Below are 22,282 nucleotides of genomic sequence, written 5' to 3'. Positions count from 1 at the left end.
CTGTAAAATTATTATGAATTATGGATTTTATGTGAGAAAAAGGACTCTGAAGATGTGAGAATAAAGATGTTATTGGGATTGCCTAGGTTGCAGCATTGGAATTCCTTTGGAAATGTTGTAATTTCTGATTCATATCTCAGATTGAGTATCTTTGTCTTGAGTGTTGACAGTGTCCTATAGTTAATTAAACAAAGCTGGATGAAATGGTGATAAATTTAGAGAAATTTCGATCGTACGTATGTTGGATGGAGAAGCTATTGGTGACTCTTCCTTTACGTCAACGTCAAGGATCACATCTAAAGGGTTCCAGGGATGGAGTGGCCCGGTGGTGTAAAGGTTGGTAGCATCTTCTGCCTGGAACGCATCTGTAGGTGATTCCCATTTCCCAGACTTTTCTTCTTCAATATTCAAGCATTTCTTTCTCAAGTACGCCAAAATCTTCTTCAATATCGCATAATACATCTTTAACGTGTATCTGTTTTATTTCGTTCCGCTTAGTTTCCAACAAAGCATTAGTTTATGTTTATCATTTGTGTTTATCTTTGTGTTTATGTGTGTGTGAGATTGTGAGTGTATTCGTGGTTGTGTATCATCGAATTAAATTCCATTCAGAGATTTTTAACATCTTTGGTTTCCCACTCTTAAACAGTAATACAATTTCCTTTCGTTTCGTGTTGTATAGTTTTGCTCCTATAGTTATCCCGTAGTTCTCTTACCTTACTCCGCCATGGTTCATTCCCCATTTCCCGTCCCCGACTCTACTAGCCCATAATGTATTAATATATGTATATATTGATAATGGTTCTCACTATACCGTTGCATCGCGGTGAGTGTTTGTGGCATATCACGCTAACCCACACGTGGTAACGCCGCACGGTCCCCGGCGCAATGATAAACGGCATGGCAGCGTGCGCACGCGTACGCACGGGAACATGTTTCACTTTACAAACATTTAGGCGCGGTTGTAAAAGCGTTCGTTTTGTGACAGCAAGAGAGGAAGACGGTTTTACCGCTTCCTGTTGTGTTTTGTTTTATATCTTATGTTTTCCTTGGTCAAGTTACATTCATGCACCGTAGTAAGATTTGGAGAAAATACATACACACATACAGACATACATACTTGCTACTTTTGCTACGGTGGAAAGCAGATCGAGAGAGATCGAGAGATCGGGTGTTGGTCTTTTCGGGGAGAAGGGAGATCGTTTTGTAGGGGTGCTCGGGAGCTTAAATCGAATCAACTAAATGCTGGAGAGCTTGGTTAAACATGGTTCGAAAAATATATTATCTCATCTGCTCATGCCTGTTCAGTTGCTTTACCGGGCGGCTCTGTTCGACAACTCGCTGCTCTGCTGCAGATTTGGTCAAGATAGTGATTAATTGACTACTCTAAGTTGCTCTGCAGCTGCTCGTTCGATTCCGTTCTATGCGCATTTATACAGACATTACCGAGTGGTATCCAACATTAGTCTTTCTCTCAACGCCTGTTTCAGTGTTTGTCGCCGAGGGCGAACACGTTAATTGAAAAGGAAATCAAATTAAAAAAAAAACGCTTTAAAAGGACAATTTCATTAGCTAACATTGTCCAACTGCACAGCAAATGAATCTGTTGCTGTATCGATACGACCACTTAGAAGCAGCTGAGTGAACGCCAAGCTGTTTGGCGCGAATGTTCTACTTGTACACTTGTATATAATACTGATAACGATTCGATTGTTTCACTTTGCCACAAGGTAGATTGGATATAGGTCTTTATCTTTGTTTCTTTGTGCTACGAAACATTCTAATTTTGTTTCTAATGGAGGGGAATTTCTGGCGCCACGAATTTGAGAGCAATAAAACCGATTCTTTCAGCATTTATTGGGAAAGAATAAGATCGAAATGATTTGGAGAAAAAAAAACTGGATTGAGATTGCCATTTCGCACACAATGCAACCCTTCTCTTGGTTGGGTGGTCAAAGTTCGATGTCACGTTCGAAGGCCTGCGGATCTACGAAGAGGTGTAAAGGTGCTCGAATCGCTACACTAACCCTATACTGTACGATCCAGCATGGATCATTTCGACTGCCCTCAACTCGCATCTCAGCAAAACAGGATCAACCTATGCTCAGCAAAGTAACATAGGAACATTTACTAAACACACAGGAGAACAATGTGTGGTTCGCTCTCTTTCTATCTCCAAACAGAGCTTTGTGTTGATATGTACTGTTCAAATGCTTGAAACACGGTGCCCAATGTGCTCGAGGATAGAATAGGGAAACTTACAGCAGCAACAACAACAACAACCAAAAACCCTCCCATTTTAACGCCTAACAAGAAGTATTCGGCCCCTCCTAGTTACTAGGTTCCTTCGCCAGCCCCGGCATCAGGTAGGTGATCATCGTACCCTTGCCCTTCACGTTGACCGTCCCACGGCACGTCAGGTTGTAGCCCTTGTCCTTCACTATCTGGTACACGTCCTCCGTCACCTGGATGTGGTCCATCAGGCCAGTCGAGTCCATCCGCGACGCGACGTTAACCGCATTGCCCCAAATGTCGTACTGTGGTTTACGGGTGCCAATCACCCCGGCCACTACCGGGCCGATGTTGATGCCTGGAAGCAGAAGCAGTTTCACTGTAACCACCACCACCACCTTTTCAACGCATTTCCACTTGAAACCTTCGCACAGTGCCACCCACTTACCGATACGCATCCGGAAGTTGTTGAAGGAATGCTCGTTGACGTCCGTGATCTTCTGGAACAGCTCGAGCGCGTAGTCCATCATCGCGAACACGTGCTGGAAGTCGTTCTTGTCGCAGCTGTTCGCGGTCAGCCCGGACGCGGCCATGTACGTGGAGCCGGTCGTTTTGATTTTCTCCACGTACCGGAACCGCTCCAGCCCGAGCAGCTCGTCAAAGTCGACGATGATTTCGTTCAGCAGGCGCAAACACTCGACCCCCTCGTTGTTGCCTTCCAGCTCGATGTAGAACTCGGAAAAGTTCGGTATCGACGCGAACATCACGCACACCGTGTCGCACTGTTCGTGGTAGATTTCCTGCACGCGGATTCATAACACATGAGAATGCAAAACGATGATGAGTTAAGGAGACTCTTTTTATTCACTGTTTTACCCTCCTCCCTCCTCCACCGCACTTACCTCGATGTTTTTCTCACGCATCAGAAAGTGGTCGGCCACGTGCACGGGCAGAATGTTGGCCAGCAGCTTCCGGTTGTACGCTTGTAGATGCTCCATATCTTCCTTCTCTTCCGTCGCCTGCAGCTTCCAGATAAAGTCGAGCCGGCGCGTTATCTCCGTCTGCTGGCTGTGCATGATTTGGCCGATCACGAACACGACCAGAAACGCGACGTCGATCAGAAACCGTTCCGTCGTGAGAAACCTTGCGGTGGGAAGAAATGGAAGGCGAACGATTGTGAAAAGGGAAGTAAGAATGGTGAAAGTGTCTCATTGTTGCTCAGTTCGAATTAACTGTAAATTAGAAGTGTCAGGAATAATACTTTCAATACGAATTGAAAAATAAGAAATCTACAATCTGTTGCGCGTAGTAATGCGTGGCGCCATCTGTTGTTGAATAGCGGATCTAAAATTCCATCTTGCTCATCCCTTTGTCAAATCGCAGCAGAGTTTTGCACTTCTAAAATGTAGAGACACTAAATCAGCCATTGAATAAAACCATTTTAGATACTTCCTGTTCTAGTGAATAAACGAACGAGTACAGCTTTGCAAATTGAAATTGCCGTTAAATGAAATTAATCGCATTTTCTTTGCAAATCTTGTGTGGAAACAGATTTTCCAAACATTTAACACCTTGCCATGAGATTCACTCATCTAATACTGCCAATTCCAGCCAGTAATTAAGGTATAATGAAGCTAATGGATGTACCACATTCACTCGATTGCAGCATCCTCATTCATTCTGTACTAATTATCGCTCGGCTCTGGGTGCAGCTATCGCTATCGCTTGACAATATTTCGCACGCGTGGTACGTGCGCCGTGTACGAAATATTTTGCAAACATCCCCACAAGTAAGCATAAACACACACACACACACACCTACCCAAATACGTCCTGCAAATCGTTGGATAGGGTCTGCGTACCGCTGTGCAAATTAACTTTCCGGTTTGTTTGTGGTTTTGCTATGTTGCGGTCAATTTTACAGTGTAGCAATTAGTAGCGGGATAGTAACGGGGAGAGTGGGATGCTATCATTGGTCTATATCAGAACCGGCGGTGGGAAAATCGTTTCCATTTCGGAATTGAATAATAAGTTGGCTACAAATTAAAACGCTCGACAACTGTTGGGGAGCTTTTTTCCATTGCCTGTTTTTGTTAAAAAACAAATACGCAGTCCATCCTAAATTGCACGTCATTGTTACACCATTACTGTCACTTTGCAGATGCTTAAAGCGATAATAAGCAAAAACAATTCGTTCCCAATTGCTTCCACCGATCGGGTTGATTAATCGATGACGATAAAGGAAACATTTTCTTGTTCAGCACACTTGATGATGCTGGTGATGGGGTGGAACATTAATTACACGATCAATGTCCAAGCGGACCCGTAACGTGAAGAAGGGCAAACAACAAAACCGAACCCAGGGTTGAAAATTAATCCACATCCGGTTAGAGTCAACAATGCTGTGCGAAATTAATCCGTAAAGCACAGCGATACAAACAGGAAAAAGCTGGGTATTCGAACGCCCAGGGGTGTTCGGAAAGCTCTCAATCACACAGAAGTGCGAAAGCGCAAAAAACAACCTTAATTCCTTGGAAGGAAAAGCAAAAAACCGGAATCACTTCCGATACCGATGCTCTGAAGTATTGCTGACACGATGCGCGGGCGAGAAACTTTTCTCCAAGGGTGATTAACAAGCTAAAAGGTGAATTTTTTAAGACTCATTCTTTCCATTCTACTGTCATAATCGATTGCTAACTTTCCTTTCCTGCTAAACCCACACCCCACCCACAAAAAGCGCCCCAATTGGCAACGATTGGTGGAGTAATCGGTGATGCGCCAGAACCAGTCTGCGATGGTCAGCGAGGTGGAAGCAATGGTTGTTAAATCCACATTTATTGAGTCTGGTTTGGAAGTTTTTAATCCCCTCTGGGTGTGTGTGGTTAGGGGTTTGCCGACGGGGCGGAAGTTGGCCGCCGGACTTTTACGAATCGATTCCAAATCGGTGAGTGAAGAAAAGGTGGTTGTAAATTTGTTTGGTTGGTTTTATTGCTCCATCCCTTCCGCATCTCGTGACTGCGGTCGCGGTTAAGCAGAAAGGGCAAAGTTGATCGTAATGCTAACATTAACTTGATCATCGGCAGCTAAGGGGAAGAGAGAAGAGTGCTTGGAAGGGGTTGAAAATAATAAGTTCATCAGAGAGGAGAACCCGTGAAAGAGGAGATAATCTTTAGCACAGTTACAAGCCAGGACCGGTGGGCAATGGGAGGGGACCGTTTTATTTGTAATTATGATTTATTTTTAATCCTTCTGCTGATCGATCCCGCCGTATGCTGTGCGCTAAAGTTATGCGGCAAGCTTGCGCGCTGTTTGGGATTCGCTGTTGCTTTTCTTTACCTTCCGGTATTCACATGTTTCTGTTGTCATGCTGTTCGGCACATTAAAAAAGTACTTTTAATGACTTTATTATCATTTAAAACAAAAGGAATATAAAAAATCATTTAGTTTTTTTAAATGCAATGTTGTTTAATATATTTGTTAATATTTTTATTATCTATGATAAAACTAAAAAAAGTAAGAAAATAATGAATTTCAATTGAATAATAATTTTCCTTCACTACTTTGAAACGCAAAAAAAGCAAAAGCAAACGTCATTTCGAATAAAATTCGCAGTCTATTTTCATCCATAACACGTCAAACATATTAATTTAAACAGATTTACCCACTTTACTCAGAACTGATGAAACAGGACCATTCCAATTGCACTCCATTGTTCCACGAACTACCCCCTTACCAGAGTGGTAGGAAAATACAATATTATATGCACCTTAAATTAATAACGTGAGTGCGTTCAATCAATACTAGCTAACGTGTGCCTGTTCAGCTGCACGAATTCCAATTTCCGATTTTCCCCGAACCATCCGCTTCGAAATTTGCGAAATTCGATTTGCGGTAAACGTACAAACCCACCAAAGGCGACGCAGAATGGGTTGGAAAAGGGGGAAGTAGGGCGGGGAGTGTGGCAGCAAAGGTACTTACCATGGTTCGCAGTGCCGCTCGAAGATCAGCGCCAGCACGATGATGGACGCAATGTACAGCACGAGTATGACGATAAGGAGCAAGATTTTGAAGAGAATTTTAATAAACTGATGCACCGCACAGGTCAGTAAGGCAAGCAGGGTAAGCAATAGCAGAATCTGTGAATGGTTTGGAAGGAACGTAGGAAGGTTGTAATCTTGAAACTGAGCCACCATGGCTGCTTCACCGCTTCGCGTCGCTACTTACGTTGATAATTTTAGACTCCTTACAATTACTAGGCCGCACGAGCGGGAACTCGTCGTAAAGGGAAAGATAGAAAATTAAAGTCTGCAAATGGGCAAGAGAAAAGGGCAAATCGTTAGAAGGAGGATGCGAAAATGCTGCAACCCGAACCGCAAGGAATGGCGTACCAGTTTGTAGTAAGATAAACATATCACAGTAATGACGACGCAGAGCGATATCACTTGAGCTATCTCACGGTGGCCGTGAATTTTTTGTGACAATGCACGAAAGAAGGTGGAAACTTTCTGCAAATGGAAGAAAATGGCGTTTAGCAGTTTGAATTAGGAGAGTGCTGATAGCGTCGCACTTACCATATCTTCCCGGGTAAAGACGGGAACGCAGGACACTAGCAGTGTCAGTGACAGGATCCCGTACACCCAGTAGCTGTAGTGATCCCTGCGGAATCGAAACAGATTATTGTGGATAAGTATGCGCGCGTGTGTGTGTGTGTTTGTGTGGAAGAGGAAGAAACTCTCTAGAGGGAAACCTCACTACCTACATGGAAAACACCAGCACCTGTATCGACATGATGCCCAGGAAGATGATGATGCTGCAGTAGAAGTACACGTTCAGCATCGGATCCGGCTCGAGACAGTACTTGCGCTCGATCTCGTCCTTGATGAACGTCAGATGGAAGCGCTTGCAGTGGTCGAGCCGCAACCGGTCGATGCTGCGGGCATCGATCGCCTTGATCAGATACTCGTTCACCTCCTCCTCGGTGCTTTTCGGCTCGGTTTTGTCATTGAACCCCATCTTCGACCAGTGGCCCATCATGCGCAGCTCCTTCGAGATGTTCCCATTTACCGACGAGGACTGTTTGGACATTGTGTGCTGTATGACATACAAAAGGGAAAAAGGAAAAAGAGGAAGAGTTCTGATCATATCCTGTCATCTTCAAAAAGGTGAACCTCAAACCCCTAGACTTACCGGCCGGTAGGATGCATCCTTCGGCACGATCAGATACGTCTGTATCTGGTGATCCTTCAGGTAGCTGTTCCGGTCGGCACCACGACCCTCCTCCACATCGTAATGGTCGCCCAGGCAGCGCAGCGTCTCCTTGGTAATGTGTACCCGTCCCGGCACACCGCCACTCTCCATGTAGTTGGCCAGCGTCACATCGTTCGACCACACGTCAAACTGCCACTTGCGCAGCCCGAGCACGCCACAGTGCACCCGCCCGGTGTGGATGCCGACGCGCATGTTCACATTGACCGCCATCACCTCGCGCACCAGCGCAATCGCATCGATCATGTCCAGGCCCATCTCGACCGCACACAGGGCATGGTCGGGCCGCGCTTCGGGCAGTCCCGACACGCAGTAGTAACAGTCACCGAGCAGCTTGATGCGCAAACAGTGATGCTCCTGGGCGAGCCGATCGAACCGGGCGAACAGCTCGTTCAGCAGCCGCACCAGCTCCTCCGCCGTGCACTGGTCGCTCAGGCTGGTAAACCCGCAGATGTCCGCGAACAGTATGCTCACGTTCTCGTGCCGCTGGATGTAGATCTTGTGGAACTGGGCTTCCCGCGGCTGCCCCGCAATGTCGTTCTTCATCTCCATCGCGACGTGGCGCGGCAGCACGGACAGCAGCAGCTGCTCCTGCTTCTGGTTTTCGCGCTGTATCTTGAGCCGCGCCTCGACGCACTGCCGCGTCTCCATGAACGCTTTCCGCTGGGACTTTTCCTTCGGCCAGTGCAGCAGTATGCCGGTCGCGTTCGTGCAGGCCAGCGTGATCAGATCGCAGTACAGCTGCGTTTTTGGGTGGGGGGAAAGTGGGGAGTGGTGGAAATTCCAGTGGAGATAAGTTGTGGGGAGCCTGAGAGAAGCATTGGTTTGCACGCAAACACTTACCACATCCATATCGTCGGACTCGTTCATGTAGAACATGAGCGCGATGTGCGAGATGGACAGCAGGCTACCACCGACGACCGCTTCCCGCAGGCGTATCGGTAGCATCGTGTAGATGATGTAGATGGCAATCACCGTGCACCCGCCGGAAGAGGTGAACTTTCTGTACGGAGTGGACAATCGAATTGGTGTTTGTATGAAACAACGTGGGATGATCCGTAAAAAACTTTTTAAAACCCTGTGCGATTGGCGCATTTCTTCCAAGGTGTGCAAACGCTTCACAGTATGCTCCCAAGTTGCTTGGTAGATGCGTTCCTAAGGCATGCATACACGTAACTTCAGTAATCGCATTAAACAAATATCGCGTTGTTAATGCAAAATATCTCTAAAATTCGATAATGGCATTTGCGTATTGATTCAGTACATTATGTCATATGGTTTTGTATTTGACAATAAAAGTGTGAAGTCGGTAGATTTGGGTCCAAGAACCGCGTATTTTGGAATTATCAAGCAATGCCTAACAACTATGTTGAATATAATATTTAACGCTCACTTTCACTAGATCACTAACTGAACCATTAAATTCGGGATGTTTTTTTTACCAAAAACGGCAATCAAGTTCAACACAATTTGTTGACAGTTTTTATAAACTTATTAGTCACACGATGAAATAAAAAATAAAAAAACTAACTCTAACTAAGTGCTGTTCCTCTTCAATCCGCTTTTTCCCGCCCCACATTCCTGATACTCACTTGGCGGAGGTGGTAAAGCTGAAGCAGACGTCCAGCACGAGCAGCGTCACCATGATGACGTAGGACACCTGGAACAGGTAGATCTCGTTGATGCGCTGCTTGTACAGGCACATCAGCAGCAGCGCGTACACGGTCGCGCACACACCCAGCACGATGATCTGGGTCATGTTGTCCTTTAGCAGCGTAAAGTAGTCGCGATTGCACAGCGGAATGTCACCGTCCTCCGAGTAATCGCTGCTGACGTTGGCCGGCTGAGGCATGGCCGTTGGGGTGGTGACGATGCTGCTGCTGCTGCTGGTGCTGCTCGCCGTCCCGTACGCTTCACTTCCGGCGTCCAGTTCGCGGGCTTCCGCGGCCGTGCCGTACTTCCGCCTCCGTTCATCATTGTCCTGTCGATGTAGCTCGTTGTCCTGGCTGGGCGGCACGCTGTCAGCGGCGCGTACTGCAACGTCCACGTTGTTTCTGCACGTAGATGGGAAAGCGGAAATGGATGAGTAAAAAAATAATGTACCCATCCAACATTGTGTGGTCTCTGTGCGATAATGCTCCAAGTGTCGGTATTGGTTGTCATACGCTGTGTCTATATGTCTAGCGGGAATGGCAGCCTCTCCAGCAGTGGTGGATGAGGTGTTTCTGAGCGGACCATATTCCACGGCACGCAGTTTCCTTTTTGTCATGGGTAAGCTCAATCATACCGTTCGCATTTTACGGTCTACAACGAGAGGAACAAAAATGTGTATAATCATTCTTGCCTGAAGTTCTATTCGCAGCCATCGTGACGTGCGTCCATGGTCACCCGCCGGCTCGATTATGATGTCCAGTAGCAGCAGCAGCAGCCGCAGGCACTCGATGGCCACAGTCTTCCATGATGGAAAAAAGGGTTTATTCTACAAGGTTTATATGTTCGCAAAGGTGTAAGTGTATTGGAGTGTTAGAGGCAGCTTTATGACAATGATAGCAGTTACCTCACAGTGAAACGCTCTCGCGAAAGGTGAGAAAGATGTACTACTTCTCATTTTACGATTATTACTTCTGTCCTGAGTTGCGCGAAGCTTTCGAGTAATAAAGCTGGCAAACACACACACACACACAGCCACACGAATAACGCTCCATTTTGTGATCAATTATGTCTCATCAGAATGATGATGAAGCGTGTCTTGCCTACGACAGAAACGCACCAAGAAGCGCAAGCCGAGGCTACCGCAACGCAGCAACCACTTGGACACGCAGAACGGAAGCAACACGTTGTGCGTCGTTCGTGGTGACACGGTGTACAGGAAAATGGCTTTCCCCTACTTTTTCCGGTTGAACGGGATGGGCAGGGGATGGGTGGCGCCGTTTATCATGATTAATTACGACAATTTTGGTCATAATTTTCGTACACTCTCTGACCCAGAGCTGCGGTTGTAGGTGTCGCAGCTTCGGATTCGGCTAACGGCCGGATCATAGGGCCGCGGTTAAGATGATCAGCCAAGGGCCACATTGTATTTTTCCTACTTTCCGTTTGAATATTCACTGCCGATCCTGTCGGTGTCGCACCGGCAAAGCAACCCAAACTGCGCTAATTAAGACGCTACCAGCAGAACCAGCTGCTGGTGGCGGATTGTGACCCGTACTGCTAATCCCACGCGGACTCGTTAGGGCTTGAAAGGGTTCCGGTAAACGGTATTTATTGTCAACCGGCAGGCAGCTTTCTTTTCGCTTTTCAAGCGCTTCCTGCTTTCAACTATGTTCGAGGAAGGACAGACAGTGGGAGGCCGGTCTTTAATTTGGCATGCCCGGTGAGGAAGTTTTCACACTAGAGCAGCTTTCGGGAGCGGCGGGAGTGGGCTAGGAATGGATGCGTGGGGTCCAATTACTGTCACATCAAGTATATAATTAGAAAGATTGAGGGTTTTTCGCGGGTAGGGAGCAATGGGTGCGGACGAATTTTGTGGCCATTATAGAATGTGGGTATCCTTGGAATGTAATTTTTTGCAGTTTAATATCCTTTCAAAAGGCTGGGGTGGAGCTTCTGGATGAGAAATGAAGCTATACTGTAATGCTTTTTAGCCATAATACTGGTTTCTTATCAACTTGGAAAGATGACTCAAAAATATAATCAAAAAATGGTTAAATGTATACACCGTTGACATTCTTATCTTGTCAAGAAATAATGAACATTATTTCAAAAGAAGTTCAACAGTGTAATACAATCATATACACAAATATTTGATGGTTAAAGTACAACATGCTCGAATGTAATTGTCAATTACCTTAGGGAAAATAAAACCTGGTTGATGAACGGTTCCACCGACATAGGTTCTAAATTTCAGTTCTCCAACGTTACACGTAAAACTCTCCATTATTACGCCGTGGGAAGGTCAGGCGCTTTTCATCTTATTTCCAAGTAACCCATAATTCGTATCGCGTTTCTAATGCGTTGTTTTTTTCAATTGGACACTATTCTCCACACCCCAAAAAGCAAATCTCTCAACCTTAGCCAAAAGCTTCATTTTATCACCATGCCCGGCCGTAATCCGGCGGGGTGTTTTGATCAACAAATTCACCGCATCGCGGGTCGAGAGCCGCTTTTCTTTTCGGCTTTCAGCGACTTTCGGCGTACAAAACCGACCGACCAACAAAGCGATGATTATCTGTGCCGTTTCTATGGTCAATGCAGTTCGCGGGATAAAAGTGAAAAGCAACCGATCCCTCCGCCTTCACCGAAACCCGTTGTGCCGTCACTTCACCACTCATCTTTATTCGACTGTTAATGGGAAATTGATGGGCTTCCCGTGCAGCCACCGGAGCAGCCGCGCTGTTGTGTTGTGGCCGCCTTAAAGCAGAAAGCAGCGCGATGCTGGATCCACGGTGGCAGCTAAAACTCTTATCACAATCGCACAAAGCAGGTACCGAACGGCCGGGGAACGCTTTCTTGGTGCTCACTTTTCTTTTGCCGTACCTTTACGGGAAAAAGCAACTGTGGCCCCCACAGCCACCCAATCCTATTTTCACATTAAAGTCAACGGGGCTATCTTATTTTTGCGTTCGTCCTTGTGGAAAGCATCCTTTTGCGGTCCCTCCAAAAAAAGGGATAAAAATAAACCAAGACAAATAAAACGCTTTTACTCGAGCAAAGCGTGTGCTCGTACCATTTATCTCGTTGAGAGATAGCAAAACAGCATCCTTTCTACACGTGCTCTTTCGTGGAGAGAAGCACACGAGGGAAGACCAGGGATGGTGTTTTATCAAACGTATAAAATGTAAGTCAATTCATGGTTGTTCGACATTATGTTGGCAGCAGCAGTGCGGGGTGTCTTTGGGTCCATTTGGGCCATCTTCCCTGCCCAGCGCAAGCAGCTAGAATGCAACCCTGCTACGAAAGGGGGGAAAATTCAATTTGCACATCAGTTTAGGGCAATTGATTGCTTAGTTGCGGCACCAATTGTGGGCAGCTGGGTGGGAAAGAGAGAGAGAGAGAGAGAGAGAAAGAGAGAGAGAGAAAATGTGGACGCACCTTTGTGTAACAAGATCGAAACAAGAAAGCTATCTTTGTTGCAACTTTATCCGGTTTAAAGAGCAACACCGGACAGAGCGTTTGGTTGGGATATTTATCGCTCCTGCCGTCATGTTGATAGTGTGCTGTTGATAAACTGTTTCAAAACACAAACGGGGTTTACGGTTATGTGGGGTCGATGCTGCTAACCAGAATCTAACACGTTATTACAGGTTACCTTTATAAATAATGCTACATTCGCTCAATTTTCCATACCACACTGCCCCATTCAATATAATTTCATTGGCGTTGGAAGATGCTTGCTGAGGAGAGTGTAGCATCCTTATCGTACCCTTTCTTTCCGGCTCACTGCACCACTCACCTATGATTTGCATGTCCCCGTGTCCATCGCTTTGCTCGGCCGCCCCCCGAACGCCAACCGAACCCGTCGTCCTCGTCCTCGTCAGCAACAGGTAGCACGACGACGGTACCAGATTCAGCGTCCCAGCGTCTTCTGGTCCTTTGCAAACGCACACCCTCGTTCTGGCCTTCGCTGAAACCTCCCGGGTCGTCCTTTTCGTTGCCCCGGTAACCGCTCAGCCGGTGAGCTTCCGTCGCTCCCTGCTCTTCGGTGCGGCTCTCCAGTTGGGCTCTCTTCGGTTGTTGATCCGGCCGATCCGGTGGTTCCACCTCCTCCGTACGGTTACTCCCGAGCGGGTCCTCGTAGCTGCTACCATTGCCGAATGCAATCGCTGCCAGCGTACTACCGTTGATCTGGGCATCTGCAAAACGGGGGGAGTAGAGATGTAGAAAAGGCAACTACACTAGGGGGTTGTGGTGGCATAAATCGATTGAATGAAATAAAATGGACGCCAGCCAGCAGGGCGGTGTACGCTATGAGTGGGGGTACACGGTGGACGGTGCTCGTTCTGGGATTGGCGTTGCGGGGCAGAAGATTAGCTAAACGGAAGTTAATGCTGAAGCATTATTGGCTGTCTGCCAGTGAACGAGGGATTTTGGAGTTTGAAGAGTTTGAGGAGATTTTTTTACATACTATTTAGGGAGAAAAACTGTGGGCAAGAAGCAGATATGACGAGGGAAAGACGACTCGTGTTTGTAACATTCCTGTTTCTAGGAGGGCAGCTTACTGGCAATGAGATCTCGTTTAGCTATCTGATTTGTTAACGTTTCGGACAGAAAAACATAATGCTTGAAGTATTTTTAGATTAGCCAGAGGGAGATAAACCATGCAGAGGAGCTATGAACACTCAACACATTGTTTTGTAGGTTGAATAAAAAAATAGGTTACTGTATGAAAGATAATCTTGTTTTCATGAAATAGAAAAATGGTTAATGTGCATTTAAATGTAAATCATTTTACATGATACTTTCATGGCGCATATGAACTAGAAATAAATGTACTGGACTATTTGGTATTTTATTCCTGGGAATTTAAATTTCCATCTATGCAGTTCGTCGGCAGAAAACTGAAATGCAAGCTTAAATTTTGAACAATTTCCTGTTGTATTCATTTCATCGTTAGTAAATGCACCGGAGCAGCACCACATACCCCCTTACCAAACGGTAACATACTAACAAGCCACAGGAAATGTTATTATAATTAGATTTTACACTGTACATTCCTTTCAGCGAAATTAATTTCATACATCCAATGAATGTACATACGCGTCCATGGCGCTGTGAGATACAAATAACATACTCAAACTCATTGCGCCCGAACAAAAACCTTCCCCTTCTAGTTAGTAGCACAGTTGGAAGTTGTTCATGTAATTCTCGCATTATGAATGATGTTAATTTTTTATCGCTATACTAACTTCCCACACATGATCACGGGAGGAGCCAGAAACGAGAACGAACTACATCGCCATATGAGCGTGTGTCATTCATGGTGTCCGTACGCGGATGGGAACGGTTTGGCCTCAACATGCACACAGTCACTCACACACACACATACTATTAATCCTTCCCATTAATGTGTCATGCTGTGTTCGCTACGCCACTAAGCTGTCCTGCTGCACGTCCGATCGGGCGCTATCGTACTTAGCGTGTATGAAACATGCCAGGCCGGTCGCGAGCGGAACCGAGAAAAATGCTTTCCGAAATCCGGATCGAGCATGGTCTGTCAAGGATTTACGCTCCTACACACTACTCAGCTCCCGCGAAACGGACAGGCACTGGGCGCTGCGTCCCGGCAAAGTGGGCCCCAGCAAATCCGATCTAACCGCAAGACTGACGCTCGCTCTGTTTTGTGTGGCGTGTGGCGTACTCAACACAGCGCGGGAGCATCTTTCGCTATCATCGTCCTCAGCATGGCCTTCAGCTTACCTTGACCGATACCACCGGGCACACCATCCAGCGGTGACTCGTAGCAGCTCTCCAGCGACTGCTGCAGGATGAACGTAAACACTAGATGTATTAGCGCTAAGATAAATATTAATCCTAACAGAAGCCACACGATGTGAACCGCATTGCTTTGATTCATGCGAAGAAAGTACCGCTGGTACAGCATTTCCACCTGCAAAGAGAGAGAGAGAGGGATAGAGGAAGCGTGGAAGAGAGTAAACAGAAAGCACAGTGGTTAGTGGTGGAATACATCGGGGCGGGAAATCTCATTAGTTGTCGCCATTAGGGCCACATCCACATAGTTCACAGTCGGAGTCGAAGCAGCTCGACACGGAAACAAGCATATTAGTGCCCGGTGGCTGGGACCGACCACCAGCACACGATGTATTTCTCTCCACTGCCACACTATTCCGCCCCAAACGGTGCCGATTATTACTTGCAAACTTCCTCCGGGGACGGTATCGTGGCTAACAGTGTGTGTAGTTGTATGTGTGTTTGTATCGGGTCTTCTGGTGGCTAACGCCGGGCGGCGGCTTGATTGTGTTGATTATTACAAGCTCTTTGCTTCAATCACTTAAGAAAGTGATTGAACATTGATTGCATCATCACCGGGTCCGGCGAGACCTGGTTACTTCTCTGGGAGCAGTATAATTCCCTAGGAACATGTGTTTGTGTGTGTGATTGAAATGTGATTGAAGACAGCCGCCTGGGACAAACAACAAGTGCTCAGGCATTGCTTTCTTGCAACTCGATGGATACTCGATGGAAGTGGGATAACACATTTTAAAGCTCTAATCGTGTATGAAGAAGCAAGAGTTTTTAAGGCTGCTGGTTCGCATCCTAAAGCAAAGTGGTTCAATTTAAATACTTTTTGTATTTAATAAAGCTGAGCATTACGCTACCCCGTAGTGGAAATACCCAATGCTGGATGATTCTTTCGTGCTAAACTTTCAACCCCATACACTTTGAAACTCAATTAAACATTGAATGCTGCTTCTTTCGTAATGGCTTTTAAATGCGCAAATATGCTCGACCATTATCTGCTAGCAATGCTGAAACATGACTCAACTTCTCCGTTGTCAGCAGCAAAAGTTGCAAAATTCCTAGAATCACCAGCGCCACTCCCCCCCCCCCCATTGCTGCCATAAAGACGTTATTCGCAAGCGAACAAAACAGAAACACGAAACAATTGAAGCTCTTAAAGCTTCGCCGAAATGATTTGTTATGACGTCATTACGGTTGCGGCCGGTAAACGTAGCGAAACGCAAGGAGATAATCATTCCCATCGAAGGCAGTGATTAATACACTCCCTCGTACTAGCGGGCACTTGCGCTAGCTGCAGGGGAAATTGAGTTTCGGATGTGTTCGGAATTGTGGTGCCCACCGGTTTTGGGTAGTAATGGTAACATTCCAAGCGCGATTCGACCGTAACAGGCCGGGAAAGTCCTTACCGTCGTTGTTGTTGTTGTAACAAGTCATAAACCAATCCCGTTGCTTAATCAAGGTTTGATTTCATTTTCACTTCTAAAAGTAACAAATCGGGCCCACGCTGTGAGCAGCACGATGCTAATTAGTTCCATTACGGCAGGCATATTGTAGGCATTCGATGACTGCCCACATTGTATTGTGCTTCTGTTCTTATGATGTGATGTGGCCCTTTGCTGAATTTGAATTTGTGAGCTGATAATCGCGAGTTGTTGGCATTGGCATTCATTTGTCAGCTCAACAGTGGTTTAACGTCACTGGCATCATGAAGTGAATTCGATTCGTCGTTTGAATGTTTTGTTGTTGTTTCGATTGAAGAAGCTTCCGAGGATTTTATAAGTGGGGAAAGTGAATGGAAGGAAGCAGGAACGCTTTGTGACATAATTGGATTGCATTAAGTTCCACGTTATCCTGCGCTCGAATAAAATGATTGGGGAAGAGCGATAAATGTCAATCACAAAATTTGATCTTTTATCGGACACGAAGTGGTGTAGGCAAGAAAATGTGTTTTTCAAGTTGCTTTTTTGTTAGTTGATGGTACAACTCAAGTCAAGTAAAAGACATTGAGAAGTCGTTAAAATTCTGATTGTTAACAGATGCATTATTTCTTAAGCATAGTGACAGTTATCTATGCCTTACTGTTACACAACAATAAGGCAATTCAAAAATATATGTAAAACTGACTTTGTTTTCCCTCCGCTCTATTTTAACACACAACATTTTAGTTTTTTTAATCATTTCTATTTGAATATTTAAATAATTACAAAGATCGTCTCATAATACTCGCCGTACCAAACTTTTCAGACTTCAAAAATTAAAGTCCAGTTAAAAAAAATAATTACGAAAACAGTTCACATAATAATGGAAGCACAAAAAGCTTGTAAAGGCGCAACTAAAACAGTAAGATTTTCAATTTCCTCCATCAGGAGCATAACAAAGGTACACGATTTACCCACAAGTACCGGTAAAACATTTCACCGCGAGTAAATTTACTTTTCGGGACACAAACCGAGCAAGCAGAAGCTTGTAGCTTTCTTTGCAAACTCTTTCACGACCCGCTCGATGCTGCGTTAATCCATCCCGTAGCAGCTTAAACCTCAATGGCGAAACACTGCATCGTGCCCGGGGCGAAACTTTACTTTGGCTAAGTTTTCCCACCAACACGAAACAGTTTCTCCGCAGTGATTGGTTGCGTCCATTTTGCGTTTCACTTTTTTGACGTGTTTATCTTTGCAAGAGTGTAGCTTAAAAGAGGTTGGATTTAACCCAAAGTATACATTTTAGAAACATAAATTACCAACAAATCAGTCCCACTGTTTGCTGACATCTTAGTGATGCTGCTCACGTACAACTGCAAGCGTATCAATGGACGCGACGAAGAAAACAATGCAACGGTACACGCATTAATAGGGAAATTTCTTTCATTATTTAACTGGGCGAGAAAGTTAGGCGAAAAGTTACGTTTTACGAGATAAAAAAATTTACAAGCCTTTCAGCAAAACCCGGCCCTTTTGTCGTTGTATTCAACTGTACCCTTGGCCGGTGTGCCTTTTGTTTTTTTGGATGTTAATTTTTGCTGCAATAAAAGCGTCCAAAAGGCCAGCCAATCAAAGTGCCCAAACCCAAAGAAAAAAAATCCTTTCGCTCCATTTGAATCCTGTGCCTACATCCGTAACGGGGGGGTTGCATTAAAAATGGATGAAAACCCTCAACCACACAGTTGGGCTGACATTTCTGCCAAGGGTACTGCGTTCCAAACAACCGGTCAATTTGATGAAATATTATAAACTACATCGCCCGGGAGTGCGGCAAAAAAAAATGAAACGGGTCGTTCAGAAAACAAAGAAAAGAATAATGTTTTCATTTCATCCGGATAACTATCCCTCTCCTTACCAGCTCAGCCTTCCCCGTCGCCATTTCAACCATTCGCAGTGGAATGCATGTGAGCACAGCATAAAATGCTTCTATCGCATTTTTGTATGCTTGCTGTTTCCGCTTTCTAGAACGCAGGAGCAGAGAAGCGAACGTTATCAGAGATATTTTAATATGGCTCGCAATGGTGAAATGTGCTACTAAAAATTGGGTCACCGGCCTCGGTCGCTGTGCTTCCCGTTAAATCACCCTTCTGGGAATCGGTTCTGCCCGGGCCAGTAGGAAGCCAACCCATTGTCAATAATTTATCATAACGAAACAGTGATTTTGAGTGATCCTGGCGACTTGGTTTGCAATCAGCCAGCAGGGCCAGGTACAGGACCGTTTGCCTAGCATAACTTTGAAGGCATGCGCACATTTTTCGGAGCAGCACGGTTCGAACCGTTGTGGGTAAGGGTACGGAGCATGAGAATGGAATTTGCATTGGTCCCGCGTGGACGGTTGAAATGTCAATTATGAAGCATGTACATGACGGAGGAAGTTATAAGCACAGAGATAAAACGATTAATGTGAGTTATAAGTAAAGTAAAATAAAGCAACAAAAAATAAGGTTTGTTTTTTCCATCTGGGACATTTTCACAAAAAGTTTTTTGAATGTTCCTGCTTTTATTAAAAAAAACGCACAAAATCAGGAATCCTTACTTGCAACGAGATGAAAATTATTTTGGCACGTATTATTCATCCCAAGGAAACGGTAAACATGTATACTAAGTCTAGCTCTGGTGCAATTCTCTCGTCACAGCATTGGTCGCGGGTTCAAAGGTCACGTGCAACTGGCACTCACTATTCCCCAAGCAGCAATTTCAATTGCGGAAACACCGATTTGAATGGGGAATTGAATCGTGCAGCTGTGCCTGCTCAAAAGCTTACCGGTTACGTTAATGAACCGGTTGAAGGAGATGATGATGACGATGATTCTACTGCCAACGGAACGGAACGTGCGTTTCGATGAGTGTCATTACACCGGCGCATTTGTATTGCACTAGCAAATGACCTTTCACACACTGCCAATGGAAGCTGCGTCGTTGCACTGTACTGGTTAAAGTAATACAGTGGTAATTAGTTTTCACCTATGGTGTAGTCAGGAAAGTACACTTGTGACAGTAGAGATGCTTTGTTAGTTATCGCAAGCGTAATAAACAAGCATACGAACGTCGAGGAAGTTAGTGAGTAGTATCAGAGAGGTTGTTAGAACCGAAAAGCTATGATAATTGTTTTGGTAGCGTAATAAGCTACCTTTTTATAAACTAAATAAATGAAAAGAAAATAATTAAGTCCATTGTTTTTTGTCTTACTGTTTAAGTAGTTTGGACATGAAATTAATGAATTTCATTATTGATTGGATTTCCGCACTCTCCACCTAAAAACCAAATAAAACATATAAGCCACCTGAACAATAACTTTCCCTAGGCTAGCATTGCTTATTACGTGATCCACTCAAACACAGTACAGCTCCGCTTACGTGCGAGAAAGAGCGTCAACACTAGACAAGTACGGCAATCGGCTGTAAACACTGTCAAGAACACGATACAAATACACCCAATTTTATGATGTGACAAAGAGGATAACGACAGCGTACAACGCCTGCAACAGTGGAATTCTTCCACGAAACACCGATCCCGAAAGCTAGACGACGGCAACATAAAAAAAACACACACACACATTAAGATGTAGAACGGACCGTGCCGAACGGCAGATTGTTAGGGCTACGGGCACGCCACGGCGCACTCTTTCCCCCAGGTTCCGGTTCGTAGATTTGGGCCGATTTTCCCAGCAATCACTTGGGCGCAAAAATAACGAGCATCAATTTACTTTCCCGCCCTGCGAGCCGAGCGAGGGTGAGGGTGGCCTTTCCTTTTTTGGTGCGGCACTTTTTTGCTGTTGCTGCTTCTTCCTTGCATCGCCATTTCCTTACATCGCATGAGGCAAGGGTCTGTGTCGCTAGTGCATGACAGAAATCCTGCACCCAAGGGACATTTTGGGACACGGTTACGCAAACTTACCAACGCGCTGGTAAGGTTTACCCGGAGACCGTAAAGCAGAGGAGCAACAACAGTACGGTACCCCATCGGTATGTTGCCGGCTGCGGAAATGGTAAAGGCGCCCGATCCTGGTGCGTAAGAATTCGCAACCTTAAAAAATAGGGACGCGTTAAAGAGCGGCGTCTGCTTTGGCCGGGAAAAAGCCATCCGTTGTCGTGGCCGGCTTGCTCCTGTTGCGTTCTTTGGCGCTTCATATTTTTTCATTTCGTTAGAAGGGAAGTGAGGCCTTTTCTTCCTCGCTATTATCGTTGTTTTTCCTTTTCCCTTCCTTCCTAAGCCTCGTTTAACTGCTTTGTGGTGGAGCGGTGGGACCGATTTTTTCCCCTATTCGTCGTGTGGTTTAAGCTGATACCATCCAATTTACATCTTAAGGCGAGAGAAAAACGAGACATCGGGGAAGAATAAGCATGTAAAAAATATCGTCTTTGTAATGCCATTTCAGTTCGAGTGAAAGTACGTTGTACTGGCATCATGCATTGTTTACATTTTATTTACATTTATATAATTATTGTTGAAGTCTTTACTTGCAACGTTATCATGCTTTTCGATGTTCTATTCCGCGCGTTTGCCACAATTAACTTAAAAGCAATTGGCAGTGCTTGTTCCGAATGCATCACTGGTAAGCTGCAACCTCTAGTCGCTACATTAAACCGGACAGCATCTTATTATTCATCGTCCGTTTCGTACCGTGCGTCCAGCTCACGTAAGGCACTGGCGTGCGGCACGAGCATATAAATCACGGACCTCACGTGGGAGCGCTCGTTCCACGCGCCACGAAAGACACGACATCGAGCAATGGGCAGTGGTGGTCATTGTAGCAAAACGCCCGGCAGAACACGATCTTAGCAATGGGTGTAATAAATTGCCAAATCCATTCGGCAATCGGTTTAACCGGGTGGCGTGGCTGGGCCACAGCATGGAGAACGTACCGAGGTCGAAGGGTAATGAATTATTTAGAAGCTAAATCGAACCATAACTCATCAGACAGCTGAGCACAAAATCACGGCACGCGGTGATGGAGACGCCTGGTGGTAGCACCTGGTTGGCACTGTTCTAGCACCGGCTATTAATGACGACGCTGTATCGTTGAATGTGCCATTTACTGCCAGCCTCCTGGTTTACCGCAGGGAAGCAACAATATTTAAACGATAAGCTGAAAGTTTGCTCGGCGCAACAAAATAAGCTCCGGCAGCAAGGTGGTTTGCCAGTAAACTAGCAAATGGTAGTAAAACGGACAAACTAACCAAGCTGCTGCAGAACTTTGCCCCAACTCAATTCACGCGCGCATTGACGATGAATGCAATTAGCAGCTACAGAGACACAGTTTCCTTTAATGGCAGCACATCGCACCTCGTTACTGGATGGTGGGATGCGCCATTTTGCGTCCAAAGCACCTGGCATGGACGAAGGAGTGACGGGTGAAAGTGTGACGCTACTAATGGGTAAGTATATTAAAAACTTTTGCACAACTTGTACCGCCCATCGGCGGACTCGCGCAAGGAGAATGGGAGTTCTGTTACAGCTAGTATGAAAATGAGGAAATAAAAGAACGGGACGACGTTGAACGGTAGGTGTAGTGGTGAGTGTAAAGTAGAATAAAATCTAACAAAATCAGTTTTTACTGCAAAAGATGTTTCCTGATTTATAATTTAGCATGAGTTTGTGAATGAAATAGAGCTTGTTTTTTCCACAGAAAGTTAAGCATGTGTTGAAATTTCTTTTGCAATGTGTGATACTTGCTTCAATAAGCGTGGAAAACCAATCAAACATTCAGGTATCATTAGTTATGGAAACGAAATAACAAATATGAAACTGGGCTATCAGGCCAGCTTCAACCAGGCAACGCATTTAACTTGCTTGTGTGTTATAGCGGACAAAGAAAAGTAACGAAA

The 22,282-nt window shown here is 45.4% G+C and overlaps 1 protein-coding gene across 6 annotated transcripts in view; it reads right to left on the bottom strand.

The window, feature by feature from the left end:
- Positions 1-449: 449 nt before the first annotated feature.
- LOC1272957 (adenylate cyclase type 6) overlaps positions 450-22,282 on the bottom strand; it is a 78,074-nt gene continuing 56,241 nt past the window's right edge. For all 6 annotated transcript variants that reach the window (XM_061663386.1, XM_061663385.1, XM_061663388.1 and 3 more), the window contains 13 exons: positions 14,914-15,103; positions 12,950-13,349; positions 9,090-9,551; positions 8,341-8,500; positions 7,420-8,238; positions 6,992-7,323; positions 6,804-6,888; positions 6,621-6,737; positions 6,457-6,537; positions 6,211-6,368; positions 3,135-3,375; positions 2,681-3,032; positions 450-2,590 (listed from right to left, as the gene is read on the bottom strand). In XM_061663386.1, coding sequence (XP_061519370.1) covers positions 2,331-2,590; positions 2,681-3,032; positions 3,135-3,375; positions 6,211-6,368; positions 6,457-6,537; positions 6,621-6,737; positions 6,804-6,888; positions 6,992-7,323; positions 7,420-8,238; positions 8,341-8,500; positions 9,090-9,551; positions 12,950-13,349; positions 14,914-15,103 — 3,657 coding nt within the window. In that variant the 3' untranslated portion in view covers positions 450-2,330. The remainder of the gene's footprint in view (positions 2,591-2,680; positions 3,033-3,134; positions 3,376-6,210; positions 6,369-6,456; positions 6,538-6,620; positions 6,738-6,803; positions 6,889-6,991; positions 7,324-7,419; positions 8,239-8,340; positions 8,501-9,089; positions 9,552-12,949; positions 13,350-14,913; positions 15,104-22,282) is intronic.

This window comes from Anopheles gambiae, chromosome 2, assembly GCF_943734735.2.
Source record: "Anopheles gambiae chromosome 2, idAnoGambNW_F1_1, whole genome shotgun sequence".
In the NCBI taxonomy this organism is placed as follows: Eukaryota; Metazoa; Arthropoda; class Insecta; order Diptera; family Culicidae; genus Anopheles; species Anopheles gambiae.
This window is presented reverse-complemented; position numbering and strand designations above follow the sequence as displayed.